This window comes from Drosophila miranda, chromosome 2 (genome assembly GCF_003369915.1).
Source record: "Drosophila miranda strain MSH22 chromosome 2, D.miranda_PacBio2.1, whole genome shotgun sequence".
Classification (NCBI taxonomy): Eukaryota; Metazoa; Arthropoda; class Insecta; order Diptera; family Drosophilidae; genus Drosophila; species Drosophila miranda.
The window spans coordinates 18,206,249-18,223,617 of NC_046675.1; the positions used below are offsets into that span (position 1 = coordinate 18,206,249).

The 17,369-nt window shown below is 45.5% G+C and overlaps 2 protein-coding genes and 1 long non-coding RNA gene across 10 annotated transcripts; 2 read left to right on the forward strand and 1 right to left on the reverse strand.

Annotated features, from left to right (window-relative positions):
- The first annotated feature begins 242 nt into the window (after nt 1–242).
- LOC108156125 (RB1-inducible coiled-coil protein 1) lies at nt 243–9,822 on the forward strand. 4 transcript variants are annotated; one of them, XM_017287436.2, is made up of 5 exons: nt 243–1,109; nt 3,588–6,702; nt 6,772–7,135; nt 7,204–7,303; nt 8,166–9,822. In XM_017287436.2, the coding sequence occupies exons 2-5, from the start codon at nt 3,797–3,799 to the stop codon at nt 8,903–8,905; spliced, it is 4,110 nt and encodes a 1,369-aa protein (XP_017142925.1). In that variant the 5' UTR covers nt 243–1,109; nt 3,588–3,796; the 3' UTR covers nt 8,906–9,822. The 4 variants fall into 4 exon arrangements, with proteins under 4 accessions (XP_017142925.1, XP_017142926.1, XP_017142924.1 ...); XM_017287437.2 differs by lacking the exon at nt 243–1,109 and adding an exon at nt 2,849–2,928; XM_017287435.2 differs by lacking the exon at nt 243–1,109 and adding an exon at nt 2,898–3,070.
- A 1,099-nt stretch (nt 9,823–10,921) lies between these two features.
- Nucleotides 10,922–16,483, reverse strand: LOC108156586 (ras-related protein Rab-23). Of its 5 annotated transcripts, none has more exons than XM_017288124.2 (3): nt 16,410–16,483; nt 13,407–13,788; nt 10,922–12,723 (listed from the first exon to the last, which is right to left on the reverse strand). In XM_017288124.2, exons 2-3 carry the CDS (start codon nt 13,524–13,526, stop codon nt 12,037–12,039), a joined length of 807 nt encoding a protein of 268 aa, XP_017143613.1. In that variant the 5' UTR covers nt 13,527–13,788; nt 16,410–16,483; the 3' UTR covers nt 10,922–12,036. The 5 variants fall into 5 exon arrangements, with proteins under 5 accessions (XP_017143613.1, XP_017143615.1, XP_017143614.1 ...); XM_017288126.2 differs by having other exon boundaries at nt 16,405–16,424; XM_017288125.2 differs by lacking the exon at nt 16,410–16,483 and adding an exon at nt 16,357–16,376.
- LOC117187455 lies at nt 15,600–16,478 on the forward strand. Its single transcript, XR_004472132.1, has 2 exons — nt 15,600–16,001; nt 16,246–16,478. It is a non-coding gene; the product is annotated as an uncharacterized LOC117187455 (long non-coding RNA).
- Nucleotides 16,484–17,369: the final 886 nt, after the last annotated feature.

Consider the following 17,369-nt stretch of genomic DNA (forward strand, 5'->3'; position numbering starts at 1 on the left):
GTTTTGCTCGCAGACTTTGAAAAAAAGTTATAAATATATTATACATATATATATATAATAAGTGTATATATATATATATATATATATAAGAGTCAGATTTTCAGGCAATAGTAATTTTCAAATTTATATAGCAATCAAACTTTAAAGATCTAGCTAGAAAACTGCTGATATGGCAACAGTACGTATCACCACTCTTGGGCGATGATTTACTCATGCTATCGATATTACCAAAAATATTTGGTCGTCATTCTCACAGCATAAGTGAGAACGAAGTGCGTTATTTCATTTTTATACCATTTAATTTAATTAGAAATATAAGAATATCAACAATATGCGTGAGTGAAATTGTGTGACTCCAAAAACCAAAACGGGTTAAATGGCTTCGGGTAACTGGCTTAAAACTGACGCGAAATAAAACTGCCAACAGCTACAACCAGATGCAGAAAGCATAAGCAAGCAAACAAGCAAAAACAACACCTACAGCAGCAGCAGCAACAACAACGCAATTGTGATAGACAAAGAAATAGATTAATAAGGGAAGAAAACAGCAAAAGAGAACGAAGGGCCCACAAAACGCAACAACCCAAGCACTGCGGGGGCAAATGGGAATATATATTTTTGCATAAACAACATATTAATGAGGAAAAAGAGAAATAAATTTAAGCAAACGGTTTTACACACTTGCATACGTATTTGATACGCAACGAAAATAGCTTTAAAGTAATAAGTAATAAGCATAAGCAAGAAAAAGCAGCGGAAAAAGCAAAGCGATACAAAATAAATAAGAAAATCATTTGAAGTAAACGTAAAATAAAACAATATAATACTCGAGCTGAAAGAGACGAAGCAGAAGAGAAGGCAAAACCAAAGCAAAAAGCAAAGAAGAAGAGGCTTGTCGTGTTGTTGTTGACTCGACTTGGCGTCGACGCTGCGCAGCGCTGCTGTCGCTGGCCACAAATAAAAACAACACAGGCACGGCCACAGCTGATGTAAAATAATTTTCAGTGCTTTTGTGTTCGTGCTCGTTTACAATTGATTAAAACCAAAACACACAAACGCTCCACACCCACACAGGCGCGCCATTGTGAAAATTGATCAAAGACTACAAGGTAAGTGCGAATGTGAGCGGTGCATAGTTCTAATTAACCGTTAGTTATAGTTTTTATTCACACAGACAAACATCCGCCGACGCCTTTTTTACGGCATAAATCTCTCCCTTTCCCTATATTCGCGTCCCACCCACCCCGCTGAATTGCAAATGCAGCTACACCTGCTGCCATTTTCTTTTGCGAACGTCAGCCAGCAACCCTTGCATATTGCTGCTGTTGTTTTTGTTGTTGACTATGCGTCAGTTCGAGCCAAATTACAATTAATTGCAATCATTTACATATTTTAAGAGAATAGTTGGCCTGGCCCCTGCACTCGTTTTAGTTTGCGCAGAAAATGGGTATTTTTCTTTATTTTTGAACCCCAGAGTGCAAAAAAATAAAAGCAAAACATTTCACAGCTGAGCAAGAGTGAGAGCAGAAGAGAACGTAAAGTGCGGAATCGAATATCGATATTAGGTGCAAGAGAATCAGCTGATCGAGCCGTTTCAGTTAAATTTTCGAGTGTTAATCACTGTTTAATCATTGTTTGCGTCTAGCTTATCGTTTCTGTGTTTTCTGTTTACTGTTTTTAGCGCTGCCTTGAAGTCTGCCAGCCCTAGTGTTTTGGCTGAACTTATTTACAAGCGCCCCCTTCATATAAGTCTGTATTTATAATTCCCAATTAACGAAATCTCCCCGTGTGTGTATGGATGTCCCCCCAATTGCCCATGACCCTACGAGTGTGAAAGTGTTTTTCTTTTCGTTTTTGCCCCCCCACAACGGGCACAGACCGAGAGGAGCTGATAAACTCTGACAGCTCTGCGCTGCTCTTTGGGTGTCGTTAACGTTTGTGTAATCAGTTAGCAGAGGACCAGTCTGTGTGGGGGCAGACACGTTCAGGGTTACTGTATTTCCTCCAGCTACACTGATATTCGGAGTTCTCAGCAGTCATGACGACGTCAACTATTTGTAAACGTTTCACATGGTTTTATTGTTGATATTTACATATTTCATCATTAGTGATCTTCCTGCAAATGATTACATCTTATTTACATTCTGATGTACAAATTTAGGTCAGTTTGGGAATCAAAACGGGTTCACCGTGATACGAGTATTATAGCGAACTTATGTAACTATGTAAACTCTTCAATTTCGATTTTGGTATATGATAATTCAGCCTAGGCTATGTATTTCATAAATAAGTACATATCTAAATATACTTTTACATTTGTAAAATGCGCAGCTGATAAATAGTTATCAGTTTGGGGCTCGCTCGCTCGTCCGTTGATGTGGTCTTGGTCAGGTTGGCCCAGGTGGGGACTTTGACTGCACTCTTGCATGTCATGGATGACTAATGGGCCGATTATTGCCTTTAATTACTCAGTGTCGGCAGCTAGTATTTCATCAAGTTGCTAAAAAGTAGCTTACAGATGTTCTCTTGGTCGTTTGGGCTGTAATTAGCCAATCGTTCCAGGTATTTCATCACCGCTATAAAATCATGTTCCGTTACACGTGCTCTCTAACGGTGGAAAATTTTGAGAAATGTTGTCAATCTCCTGGAAACTACAGATCTGCTCATAAAACATTCTTAAATTCGTTTAGGTAAAAAAGGAATATGTCTGCAGGTAAAGGGCAAGCGTCGGCGGTGTACTTGGCATTGACACACGAACAGCAGCCTCCCTATATTTACGTCCATACATACATACGTGTGTGTGCTTATGTGTGCGATCGCACACGTGCAGCGCTCTCTTTTCCCATTCTCTCTCTGAGGGTGAGTGGTGACGCGACAACAGTCACTATTTTTCGATACGCCCGCTAGTCTAGACGTGTTTAAATTAAGGTGCGTTGATAATTCGTACAGTTTGTTTTCGCTTAGAACTTGCAAATATTGTGCGCGTGTGTTAAGTGTGCTGCTTCGTTGTTCCTGTAATGTGCGCCTTATCAACGTTTTACACAAGCACCCAAGCTGCGCCAGACAAACTGTAAACAATATAAAAATAAAATTGAATAGTCGGCTGTGCACATGGTTTCTGTGCTATTTTTTATTGCGACTCGAAACCGTTCCAGTTAGTCATTAACATTGGAGCTGCCCCCACACTCCGACCTCCGGCAGAGAGCAAACGCAAACAGAGAGAGGCAGCGTCACAATGTCTAACAGCTGTTGATAAATGTAGCTAGCAGACCCGTGTCTCTCAGAGCATTAAATTAAAAAAAGCTAATAGTTGAAAAAATGTATGATTCGTTATGTACTTAGAACCAGCTTTAAAGAGGGAAATTTAATTTCAGTTTCTCCCTTGATCTTTAATCAATCTAGCCAGTCCCACAAAAAGCCAATTGAGCATCTCCAAGTGAGAGAGCTTTCAGTTGGCTGGCTTGGGCGTCTAAATTCCTGTTTTTGTTTGTTGTTTTATAAATTGTTTACTTATTTCATTAAAATAAGCAACTGTGAACTGAAGTTTGCTAACCTGCTCCCCCGCTCTTTCTTCTTGTGTCTTCCAGCATAACCGCCAGGTGGCAGCACCAGACTTCGGGGCCACACACACACACACACACTTACACGAAACCGCAAGCACACACGTACAGATGAAGGAACAAAACCAATACTATTGAAGCACTGCCAAACCATAAGTGTAGCGAGCAGAGAGGAGACGAAAGCGGTGGAGCTCACGAGGGGGATACACCGAGAGAAGGGATAGAGAAACAGCTCCATGATGCTGTACGTATTCCATGTGGACGTCGGTCGCATGCTGAGCTTCGACATGAACGTGGCCCTGCAGTCCGTGGAGAACCTGAAGGAGACAATACAGAAGCTGCACGGCATTCCCGCCGTCAATATTGTGCTGCTGGTGAGCGGGGGCGAGATGCTGACGCACTCCACCCAGGTGTCGTGCTACTCGGCTGGCACCGACACCAATCCCATTTACATGTTTCTCACAGGCGACGAGCGGCTGGCGCCCACGATACAGAACAGCGACGCCGACGCGGAGCTGAGGCGTCAGGTGGAGGAGAGCCACAGACTGCCGCCGGCCCTCGAGACAGTGCGCCAGCGGGCCCAGCTGGCGCAGCACATGCGTGAGCTGGCGCGCAAGGAGGAGGCGCTTTGCGAGCGACTGGTCCACGAGCAGCACCTGCAGCAGCAGGGCTGGTCGGCTGTGGTGGCCAACATGGAGGATCTGACCATCGAGTTCCGTGAGCGCTTCCACAACTTCTGTCTGGCCTTCGATCGGCACCTGCAGAAGCGGGACAGCTACCTGGAGCTGTTGAGGAACTTCTCCGATGATCTCAAGCAGCTTGCCAGGATTCCCATACTGCCTGGCCTCATGGCTCTCGCCGAGGCCGATTTTCATGGCTTCGACGAGCTGCTGGACAACGATGATGTGTTTGCCCAGCAGCAACAGCAGGAGCAGCAGCAGCAGGGTCTGAATGAGTCGTCGCAAGCAGACTCGCCCAACAAGAAACTCAAGATGGGCGATGAGAAGGAGGGGGCTGGTGACGAGGGATCAGGTCAGGGCGTGCCCGCGGACGACACGCAGGCGGCAACCAGGGTGTCCCAGACCTCCACCACCTCCAGCTCCATGGCGCGTCGCCACAATTTGAATCTACTGCAGTGGATCAGCTCGAAGGGAAACCACAGTGCGCTGCAGCTGATGTCGGACGAGTGCATCCAGGGGCTGCACATCTTCAGCGCGGATATATACGAAAAGCTCAAGGAGGAGGTGCAACAAATCATCAAGTTGGCCAATCAGGGCGATGTTAAGGAGATAAAGGGGCTCAGCGACCGCCTGTGCAAACTGGAGGACTTCAAGTTCCGTATAAAGAAGATGGTGCAGGAGCAGAAGGAGCAGGCCCTGGCCCTCCAGCAGAACGAGGCGCGTGCGCAGAATCTGCGCGACAATTCCGTGCTGCCCGACTTGTGCCTCTCGCACTGCACTCAGCTGCAGGTGATGCTAGAGAACCACATTAAGATCCGCGAATACTGCCGCTGCATCGCCAACTCCAAGGATGAGCTGGGCAAGAACCTACACACGCGTCTGCGGCGCATCGTGTGGATCGAGAACGGCATGAGCGAGTTCGACAACCGACTTCTCTTCAATCACCGCTGCCTGAGGCGGGCCGAGCGGCACATAAGCATCATCGAGCAGATCCACAGGGCCCCTTGCACCTATGTGGCGGCTGTGGCGGAGGTGGTGCGTCGGAAAATATTCTCCGATGAGTTCCGTCAGTGGGCCACGCGGCTCTCGATCGACTTCGACCGCATCCACAGCGAGGAGCTGCGTCGCCGGGGAGAGTTCAACGCCAGCTTCGACGGCCACTTCTTGAACATCCTCTTTCCCGGCATGGGCGACATGCCGCCCGCCTTTGCCAACGAGCATCCCCTCAGCTTCGATACGCGACTCCCGCCGCTGAACAGATCGGACATTGAGCTGCTATCTGTGCAGCTCCCAGAGCTGGCCGCCCAGCTCCAGTTGCCGAACATGAGGCCTGTGATAGATTTCTTTGTGAATCGATCTGGTTTGGGCAGGGAGCGCGAGCAGGAGGAGTCCGAGCAGGAGCCTCCTCTGTTGGCTCCTCGACTGGTTGAGCTGCAAGGAGCCGCGGCCGCCTCCGCGTCGGCCACATCTGACTGCGAAACGGACACGGAAACAGAGTTTGAAAAACTGACGACGGCCGTCAGGTCCGTGAGCACGACTACCAGCGGCATCGTTGGCGAGCAGATAGCCAGGAGCACGGCCACGGAGGAGCTGCTGATGCTCAGTGCCGGCACCCTCACCGAGGAGAATGGGGCCAGCGTCGAGAGGATGCGCGGGGCCATCGAGGACATGTCGAAACTGGCTCTGGCCTGTCTGGCCGAGGCTCGTGCCAACCTGGGCACGTTCCGTAGCGACGCCACTGGTTACCAGGACGAGCTGCAGTCGGAGCTGCAGCTGCTGCAGGATAAGTGGAACGTGCTGCGCATGCAGTGCGAGGAGCGCGAGCGGCAGGGCCAGGAGCAGCTGGAGGAGATGCGCCTCAAGCTGGAGCTGGCGGAGCGAGACAAGCTGGCAGCTGTGGCCCAGGCCAGGGAGCAGCTGATCCACGAGCACAAAACCGAACTGGAGTCTCTGCGCTGCCGCTTCAAGCTGATGACCTCCATGGAGCGCTCGCCCTCGGACAGCAGTCTGGAGAAGCTGGAGCGTCCCACGAGCAGTGCCAGCGTGGCCAGCGCCAGCGCCACCGTGGATGTGGACCAGCTGCTGTACCAGCAGCGCCAGGAGATGCTGGCCCAGCGCGAGCGAGCCATCAGCGAGGCCGTAGAGTCGGAGCGCTCCTTGTGGCAGTCGCGCCTGCTCCCATTGAACTCAGAATCTGTGATGGCCAACGTGGGCATACTGAAGGACATGCTGGCCGAAAAGGAGCGGCAGCTGGAGCAGCTGCGAGAGCAGAACCAGTTCCTCACCCAGGAGTCGTACCAGCTGAAGACGCGCCTGGAGATGATTACCAACGAGGACGGCAACAGCTGGCTCAAGGAGAAGATCGACTATCTAAATCGGGACAAGTGTCGGCTTGAGGAGGAGCTCAACCAAGAGAAGACCAAGCGCCTGGAAATGGAGACCAGTGTGGCGGCCATGAAGAGGTATGACTCGGAGTGCATTCTGCCCTTGATTTATTCTTTGAAACTCCATGTTTTTTCTGGCATTTGTAGCTCCAGCCACGATCTGCCTTCAATGGGCGGCACTCTGACCCGTTCCAAGTCAGCTAGCGGTTCCTGTCATCGGTCCATTGCCCTGGAGGGCTGCGCCAGGGGCGATCTAGTCTTTGTCGTTTGGAGCATGCGCCATGCCCAGTTCATGGTCGTACAGGACTCGCTCACCCTCTACTTTGTCCATGGGGATAGCTTGGCCGGACTCCAGTTGACGCCTCCAAGCACACTCGCTCCGGTTTCTGGCGCTGCTGACGCCTCCGTGGCCGTGCCCGTGGCCATGGCCGTAGCGGATTTGAATCAAATCCCTATGCCTTACTATGCCATTGGTCGAGTTGTGGACAAAGAGTATTGCCAGGCGCGAAAGGTAAGGGCCATCAAAGGGCACATGACCTTCTCATAGGATGACTGCTAATGAATGCGCCTTCTTTGCAGGACGACAATCGGTACCGCGTCAGTAGGGGCTCCAAGTTCTATCGGATCAAGCTGGCGCCCATGCCGCCTCGATATACTTCGCGGCGAGAGCGTTTAGAATGTAAGTAGCAGTAAGCAGAGATGCATTGAAAATGTGCACCGGAAAAAGGTTAAGATTACTTCTATCTATTTGTGGATCGGATATATTCATGCCCGCATCTATCAGGACAACGGGTCAGTGATCAGGTATCATATATTTGAGTTCTGGTCAGCGCCTACGGTACATTCCTTACTATTGGGCCTTCGTAATAGTATAATTTTAATTTTGGCTTTGTTTATGTTCTTCTTCTCGATTTACTCTGTTTATTCTCGATTTGTCAACTATCGATATCGAACCGAACAGCGTTGTGTCTTATATCAAGAAAAGGATATCGTACTGATCATGATGGATGAACTTACGCATGAATTATGAACTTTTGCATCATGATCTTTAACCATGAAGAATATCAATAATATCACATCACTGATTAATCGATTAATTCGACCATGAGACGTATGTACATAGTACCGATCCGCAAACTTTGAAGTCTGATATCTAGTTTAAAAAGAGCCTTCAACACACGACTCACAACAGTAGGGTTCTTGGTTTATTTCACAAAGACACAAATTGCCAATAAAGTGTTAAGAGACTGTTGCTTAAGGTATTTGTGCACTCCTGCATGCTCCACAGAGTCCGAGCGGGTGTTTAGAGGAGTTTTTCGATAGGATTGTTAGGAGCCTCCTAGAAGGCTAAACATGTTGATAAGCTATTTGCCTTTGCCTGCAAGAACCAAAGTATTCTTGAGCAATAAATCGAATGGACCTCTTAAAACAAACATTATGTCTTTTTTGCAGCTCTAGTCTGCAAGGAATGGCAGATCTTGTGCGTTAAATGAAATACTACGAGCCTTTACTTATATGAAATTGTATTTTTTCTTCTTCAGCGAGCTCAGCCGCCCCAGCGACAGGATCAGCACCAGTGGCAGTGGCATCATTGACTCGAGATGCAGTCGATGCGCCAGGCACATCCGGCAGCAGTGTCTATCTGGGCTTAAAGCAGCGCACTGTGAGCATCACGAGCGTGAACGAGGAGGACGACGAGTCCGCTTCGTTGCTCAGCGAGCGCTGTCGCTACATTAGCGTGAGCGAAGAAGATGAACTGCTTGCTGCAGGCGGCACAGCAATGGTAGCAACGGTCCCAACGGTAGCGGCAACAGCATTAGCGGTTGCAGCGGAAGCAGGGGCAGGAGCAGCAACTCAAGCACAGTCTGTGATAACAGAGCAGCCAACGGCATCGAGCAAACTTAAACTGGATCTACTGTTGGCCTCTGCTGATATAATAACACAACCCCTAACACAACTACCAGAGCGTCAGGACGAGGCGACTGCAGCGCCTGTAGCGCCTGTGGCGGGTCAGAATCCGAATGAAGCAGCGACCGGCGAGTCGGAGGTGACTGCAGATGCGAAGGAGCCACAACCAATTACCATCTATGTGCCCGCAGCTCCGGGAAAACCTGCGGGTGTTAGGGCGGAGGAGCCTGTTATATCCACTACAGCACCCATAATACCAATGTCGATTGGTACGGCGGCCATAAGCGAGGACTCTGACACCGAGTACCGCTCGCTGGAGGGCAGGGAGGACACGGAGGCCGATGCTGATGCCGATTTTCCCATTTCCGAATAGGATACGATAATTGAGAGTAAAATATATATAACTACGTACATATATACATATTTATGTATATGGCGTGTGTATCTATGCTAGATCTTTTACTCTATGTAGGAACTGAACCGAACCGAAAGTTAATCCCGGACGGGCAGGGCCACAAAACCCTCTACACCGACACCGACAGAACAACAACAAAACCAGCCACTCCCCTAAAACAGCAACGGAAACCAGCAACAGCAACGTGAAACGCTAGACATACATACTTAAATAATTTAAAGTTTAACAAGTGCAGAATACATATATATTCAGAAGAAAAACAATAACTATAGCTAAAGCTAAAGCTAAACGGAAAGCAAATGTTTTAATGTAGTCTACATAATGTACTATAACCTAATCGAAGACTCCTGTAAATGAGTTCGAAGAGGGCCTCTCTCTCTCCCTTTCTACACACACCACCCACCCACACACACACACACACAACACACAACACAAGCTGCAATTTTCAAATAAAATTAAGGTACGCCGACAATTACTTTTAAATCAAAAATTGAACACAAAACAATTAGTTTTTGGTTTAATGCGATTTTTTTTTGCTTATTTTAGTGCCAAGAATTTTAATTTATAATCACATTGCCTAGTTCCGTAGCGAGTACAAATTGATTGGATGATAAAATGATATTTTTTATAGGATTATTCAAGGACCAGAACACACACAGAGTACACAAAACACACACACACACTCACATGCTATATATTGGGCTCAGCCCGGAAGAACAAAACACAGTTTTATGCTCAGCTTTCTCTCTTCCTCGACACCCCCTAATAGTGTCTACTTTCTCTCCCCCCTCTCTATATCTAGGGTGTCTTGATTTTTCGACTTTTTGTAAATAATTAAGAACGGAAATCGACGAATAGTTATTTATGCCTTTATTCATAACCAGGAAACACTTGAAAATTACGACAACAAAGTAGGATATAAACACATTTATTGGTTTTTGCGTGATAGGGCGATGATTTTTTAACGCGAATTGTAAATAAACACACACAAAAACTAAATTAAAAATATATAATACTTTAACTATTTAATGAGGAAACGTGTAAGCGATGGTGTAACAAAAGCGGATTGCGAAATTTTCAAGCTTAAAAAAAAAAGTGTAAAAGCGAAAATCAAATAAAAAATGGTAAACATTTGAAAACTACAACTGGAGACTTTTTATTGTCCACTAGGATGGAAGTACAGATATTATCAACCGTATTCATATTCCATAAAGAACACAAGAAGCCTTTCCAATAAGAATCTAATTTTCGCTTTGTTTTGATAAATAATTGCGTAATTATAGATCTGGCATCTGTTAGTGGAGTATCTTTAAGCACTGTAGAGCAAATGACGCACTGATTCCTCAGGTGGAACAAAAATGCCTTCAATGGAATGTTACTGAATTTCAACATTATTCGACTGAATTTTATACAACGATTTGGTACAGCCATGTCTTTTCGTTTTGAATATATCAGTGTGAACTAAACGTAGGATAACAAAGTTTTTAATAAAAGTATACTAGCTGACCCGGCAAACCATTTCTCGCAGTATTGGGAACTTTTGCATTTAGAAGCTTGATTATATTCATGCGAATGGGCTTCAGAAATATGTTTGATTCGTCCCGATGAGCAAGCTGTTCTGTTGGTGTTTTAATTTGGTAACGGTAACAATTCTTTGTCTATTGCGGCAATCAGCACTTTCGGATTAGCGAAATATTCAATATCTGCCACCTACTCGAATGCGAGACGAAGGAACGAATAGGATGTAAATGCTCGATGTAACTGTTGTCGTTGCCTGTCAGGAGTATAAGGGAGGAGGAGTATAAAGTGTAGATATGAATGCCTAAACGAATCAAAATAGAATTACCATATGATAATCATAGGATCTATAAGATCGGTCCATCTGGATGGGTATTAAAAGCAGTTATTCTTTTTTAGTGGGACTCTTCAAGCCCACCCTTGTTGCTTGTTCTCGATTTGAATTTATTATTTGGGTCCATTTATACAAAAATAATTTATTAATTGTAGGTATATTTTAAATACAAAATTAAACATATAGATACAATATGAGAATAGGCTTAGGATAGGGATAGAGTTTGATATATTGTTGTAGTCCACTTGTCCACTTGCGTATTGCGAGCAAACTAAACTTCCGCTCCGAATCGATGGGGAATTTTTGCATAGAACGTGGACCACTGGACACTGGTTCCCTATAAAGGCGAGCTGAATTGCGCTTTGTCATGACTCGCAATTCGCGAATAATTATATAAGCTGAATTATTAATTGCACATTCTCCAAAGCTAATTGGCGGAGGGATCTATCTCACATGAACATCTGGGCTGCGCTGGCGTGGTGAATAGCCTTTTAATTTTAATAATTAGTTAGGCCGGTACGAGAACCCATATAAAAGTATATGTACATATCCGATATGAGGAGCATTGGTGCATCAGTCTCCGTTATAGAAGGGGGGCATAATACAATACATCCCGTCTGATTTGATATTTGATATCTATAGCTAATTAGGGTAGTTTTCGAGTAGCTGCATATGATAATGCATGTTGGTTGTTATGGTTTTGAGAGCTCGAATACCGTTGCAGATCGCGGGTAGATTCGAATATTCTAGATATTGGTCTAGATACCACAAAGCACTCTACATGGTTTTGAATGTATTTTGTAACTTGCAAATCGACCATATACGAGCGCTTCTCAAGGTTAAACTTGGTTTCCTTTAATTGAATTAAATATTAGTTCTTAGTGCCTTAGTATGTATGTAAATCTGCAAGGGTATCTTCACTTCGAGGTGTGTCCCGAAGATGCACTTTACTGGTTCCGATTATCGCTGCTTTCTCGCATGTCTGGGCCACATCACGCGGAGTCTGTGCACGACTAGTGATTGGCTGTGGCTGTGGCTGTGCATATAACGGTTGGCTGGCCACCGCCACCTGGCCACCTGGCCACAACTTCATTAGGCTCATAAATAATTAAGCGTTAAATATGCTCCAGTTATTAATTGCAAACAACTCGTCCATCCATCCATCTATACTCCCTGCTTGACTGCCTCTGCCTGCCTAGCTGGCACAACCCCCCTGGCTGGCGTTGATCCCCTTCCATTACAAGATGCCGCACTTCTTGAGAACTATTTTGCGCTTTCGCGCCGCACTGGACCCGCTGCCCTTTTTGGCCGGGCGGAGCACAATGGTGCCGCTGCTGGACTTGGTGAAGGTCGGGCTGAAGGCGCTGATTGTGGGCGTGCTGTTGTAGGGCGGATGGCTGGACGAGTGCTGCTGGCTGCCGGTCTGGTCGTAGCTCTGAGTCATCAGCTGATGGCACTTGGTAGCTAGGTAGCGGAACACGGAGGCCACATTGATATCCTCCTTTACGGACGTGCGTATCAGACGGCAGTTGAGCACCTTCGCCAGTGTCTCCACCTCGTCGGCAGTGACTACGGCCTGCTCGATCAGATCAATCTTGTTCTGCACAATCACCGTGGGTATCTCGTTGCACTCGTTCTCCACCTTGCGCTTCCAGTCCTTGATAGCTTCGAACGAGGCCCGATCAGTCGTGGAGAACACGAGCACTGAAGCCTGTGCCCCCCGGTAATAAGCCTTCGTTATGCAGTCGAATTCCTCCTGCCCGGCTGTGTCCCACAGCATTATGCGCACATCTTCCCCATCGATCTCGATCTGCCTCTCCAGGAAGTCCACTCCGATTGTCTTCTTGTAGTCCTTGGTGAATATGCCCTTGCAGTAGCGCTGGATCATCGAGGACTTGCCAACGCCGCCGTTTCCAACAATTACCTGCGAATAGAGAATGCGTTTTTAAAATTTCGTTCCAACGTTCGATTCAGACGAGGCAAATATGTTGGATCTATGAAATAATCACGGTAATATAGATAGACCTATAATATGTCTTATCAGTAGTCTTAAATAAGAAAGATAATGAAATGTGCATTGAAATGTCTGCTGCTTTACTTGTACAGTAATTGAGTAGCCCTATATTCAGTGAATGACAACAATCGAAATATTTTTAGATATGCCAAAGTGTAACCTTTCGCTGATTTGTATAGGTTTTCAAATCAAAATAATTAGTTAGCAATTTAGCAATTGGTTAAATTAGTAAAGTTTCAATAAACTTAGAAATTTTGTTCTTCTGTCTGCTTATTCGTGTCCTAGCCGGTAGCCATTCTTTTGTCCATTCTGATTACCAGAGCCCCCACCAGATCACTTGCGCTTGTATTGAAGTAATTAACCGAAGTCCAATGTAATACATACATTTTGTTACAATCGACGCAAATAATTAGGAATGAATCAGCATTGGAGCATTGGAGAGGCTCATAATTGCACAGTTTTGTTATTCGTGGCAAAGCACGAGCACTGGCTCAGATCAGACCCAGAGGCAGGGGCAGCCTCGCGATTCCAGGCCTGATCTCTCCGCAGGTGAGGTGTGGTTGCATCATAACAGCCTTGCAGCAGAAACTTACCACTTTGATGGCCAGCTCGATATCATCTTCGCGCATGTTGGTGTAGTTGTACTGCGACTGGGAGTGGGACTGCAGAACAGTCGCAGCAGCACCGCCGGTGGCCGTTTGGATGAGACGCATGCGGCGGCCGCTTTGTGCCGGCAGGGGGGCCGACGATCGGCCAGGTGTTGCTCCGGTTTGACAGCCGACAATTAGAGCCTAGGAGCTGGCTAGCAGGCGGCGCACGCAACGGCAATCAGTCGCCGAATATCCAAATGGGCAGGTGCTGGTGCACTTTTAGAGCGGCCAGGTTTTCCGCGGCTTTTCACTTTTCCACGGCTTTGCGTAACGTCAGCGCCAACCTCGGATTCACTTTCTACGCATTGATTTCACCAAATTCGAACTGTGGAAAGAAGAAAAACCAACTCTTCAGCAACATTATCCACAAGGAAAAAATAAATTCAAAAGTTTTCTTTCATTTTCACAATAACCGGTTTTCAGCGCAGTTTTCTCGTTTCTCGTTTCTTTTTCATTTGCTTTATTATTATTATTATATTTCTTTTTCGGTATTTTTTTTCTTTCCTGCCCAGAGGCGGCCGAGTGTACGAGTGCGGCTTCTAACCAGACGCAACCCGAGCACGCAGGGGCAGTCGGTTACGCTGCCCGATTGTCGTCCGACTACAGGTGCTTCGAGACACCTCACGCACCGACCGCGCACTAGTCGTGCTGCTGCTGGGCTGGTTGTGGTCGAGTGGGGCAGATCGGAGATCGGAGGTGGCGCAGTGGGGCGCGGTGCAGAGCAACGCGTAGAGATTGCATGGAATGGAATTAGTATTCGCATTAGCGCGTGCTTATGAATTCTTTGAAAACCGTGTGTTTGTTGTTGGCTTTGTGCTGTATTCACATTTACAGTTTTAGCCCCTGCCCCTACCTTTGCCTCTACCGGTGCCGTGGGCGGACGGAGTGAAATACGTGAGGGTCTTGTCTCGGCTGCCCAGAATAGAATTTGAGTGTTAATATATTCCAGCAAACAATGGAGATATTTGTATGGAAGATGTATGTATTTGTATGTGAAGATGGCCCAGGCAGAGTTGGAAGAGCGTATGTCTTTAATAGCTCAAGTTTCTCTGTAGGTCGAGAAGTCAATATATCCTAAAATATGATGAATATACTCGTATAACTAAGAATGGAGTTCTCAACTCAAAACATCTAAAAAGCACTTTGCATCTACATATGCATACATAGTATACATTCATTAAAGATAAGAAATCATATCATACAACTGTAGTTATTATTTTAAAACCACTTGAAATGTGAGTTATTTGAGTATTGAAATTGAGTACTTGTTCTTGGCCTTGGCTCCAGCTCTCATCCATTTCCCATTCATTAATATATCCCCTGGAGGATGGAGACCTTCTTTATCAGTCACATTCCAGTCCGGTCACACCGGATTGGCGAGCAGATGCTTTTTCCATACGACTACCGAATACTTCGACCCACTGTGCAACCTTTGCCGCCTTTCGCCCGTTCTAATTATATTACTGTAACCATTCTTCTGCTCCATCTTCATCTCAGAGGGTCAAGCCGTTGTCGTTATTGTCTATTGTTACTCGTATGCTAATTAAGGCCAACAGCAGAGCAGCAGTGTCAGGGCTATGGATTCAGTTCAATAGGCATGTGTGTGGGCCAGAAAAGAGCAGCGAAGCTGTCGAGGCTTGACACAAAATCCAAATGTGAATGTCCATGTGTGTGTGTGGTGTGTGGTGTCTGTGTGGGTGGAAGGTAAAAGAACTGCACGCAGGCGCAGGGGATACTTTCCGTTCCACACATGAACATAACATAAATATGTATGTATGTATGTACGATTGGATGCAGCACAAATTACAAATAATGCACATCAAGTGCACATTTTCCACTCTCTTCCATCGGTCAGAGAATGTGTATGTGCAATTATTCTAAAATTTTTGCACAAACTAATAGATAAAGTTGCCGTTTCTTCTTGGCCAGCCATTGTCGCTGTTGTTCTTCTCTGTTTCTGTTCTGCTCTTCTGTGCTCTGTTCTATTCTATTCTGTTCTGTGTGGAATGTGGACTGTAACTTGTCCATTTAAGTACACAACAACAACATTGGTGCACACACATGACTGCACCACACACACACACCGACACAATTGGCACTTGCTGCTGTTGCGGCCACTGCAGTGGCAGCTAAAAGCGCAACGAATTTTCTCGCTCTTTGTCTGTGAGCACCACAAGTGTCTGTGGCCTGCACGAGTGTGTGTGTTGTGTGTGTACGTGTGTGAGAGTGGGGAAAATTATGCAAATGCTGTTGTTGGTGTTGTTGTTTTTGTCTGCTGCGCTACTTAAATCAATTACGAGCGCAGATTCATCATTATTTAAATTATGTTTAAACAGTCACTCGCGCACTAACGGTACCACTCTGCCAGTCCGATCCGCCGCGACAACTGTCTCTTGCGTTTTTCTTTCCATATGTATCTCTTTAGTAACTTTTCTCACTAAATCTAAAACACTCGGCTGGAGGGAGCCTCTCTCGGGTTTATTGTTTCTGTTTTCTGGGTGAGAAATAAACGAAAAGAAGTCGAGATATTACAACAAGGTATGCGCGAATGCGAAAACACGAATTTCACAGCGAAGTAAAAACCATAAAAACAACACGTTTGGGACCGCCGACTCCGACTCTGGCTATAGCCCTGTATCCAGCTCTTTTACTACTATATGGCCATGACAACGCGTGCGAAGCGCATTAATTAAGCCTCGGAGCGAGCTGGAGCTATCTGGAGCTATGGATGGCTTGGGGTTGAGTTTTAAAAGTGACCCGTAGTGAAAGTCTCTTCTTCTAGCACGCACACAACACAAAAATCAACACACGATCAATGGCTGGCTTAGGGCGCCACGGAGAAGCAGAGAGACGAGACTGCGGGGAAAACGTTAAGTTGATAGCGCACGCGCACCTGTTGCTTAGCGAGTTTCAGCTTAAATGAATAGGTGGCTTCGCTTACCTTACCTTACAAGAGGATTTGAGCCAAGACGTGCCACGGTAAGGCGATGGCTTAAACGACCAGGGCTGGCAAAACGAAAAGAAAATAAATTCATATTGAAAATGTAGCAAAGCAATAGTTATTAAATAGAATTAGTGTTACATTAACATTGCTGCTTGGATCTAGTTAATTTAAGTCAGTATTCCTTATATATAAGTATTTCAAATAACAGCTTAATATTAACTTATAAGTTTCAGACATATTTTTATATATTATGTGTGTTACAGCTTTGCTTGACTGAAAAATGATATTAAATCTATTTATTATAGGCAAAATATAGTCTAGAAAGTAGAAATATAATTTGACTGAAGCGCTTTTTATATTTGTGAGAGTGTATTCTGCAGATAAATTTTTACCATCTTAAATATACCGTAATATACCGAAAAATTACTTAATATACCGAAATATACCGATATATATGTATCTAAATAACATAGAGCGCGGTGGGAGATACAAATAGTCATATCGCATAAGAAATATCGATAAGGAAGAGGACCAATCCTTCGATAGAGGCGACACTCGATAGTTTTGAATGGAATGATGTCAAAAACCGATACTATCGAAAGTATCACACATATAACTAATATTAAAGTTTTTCAAGGATATCATTTTAAAGCACTATCCGCGGTTACTTACTTTTTGTATGAGACTATAAATGTCGTGTCATATGCTTAATCATGTCTTAAATCATGTCGCCGAGCCGAAAAGAAAGTGTCGCCGCTGCTGCTGCTACCCGTATCTCTTCCGCCATCAACAATGGCACTGAAGGAGTCCACATTATTTAAAAGCACATGACTTTCAATATTATGATAACAAAAATCAAAAACGTTAATGTACATTTGATTAATATTTAAATATTCTAGGGCTGGCGCGCAAGCATCGACGATTTCTAGCACTGTTCAAGCGAATGGCAAATGAAGAAGAAG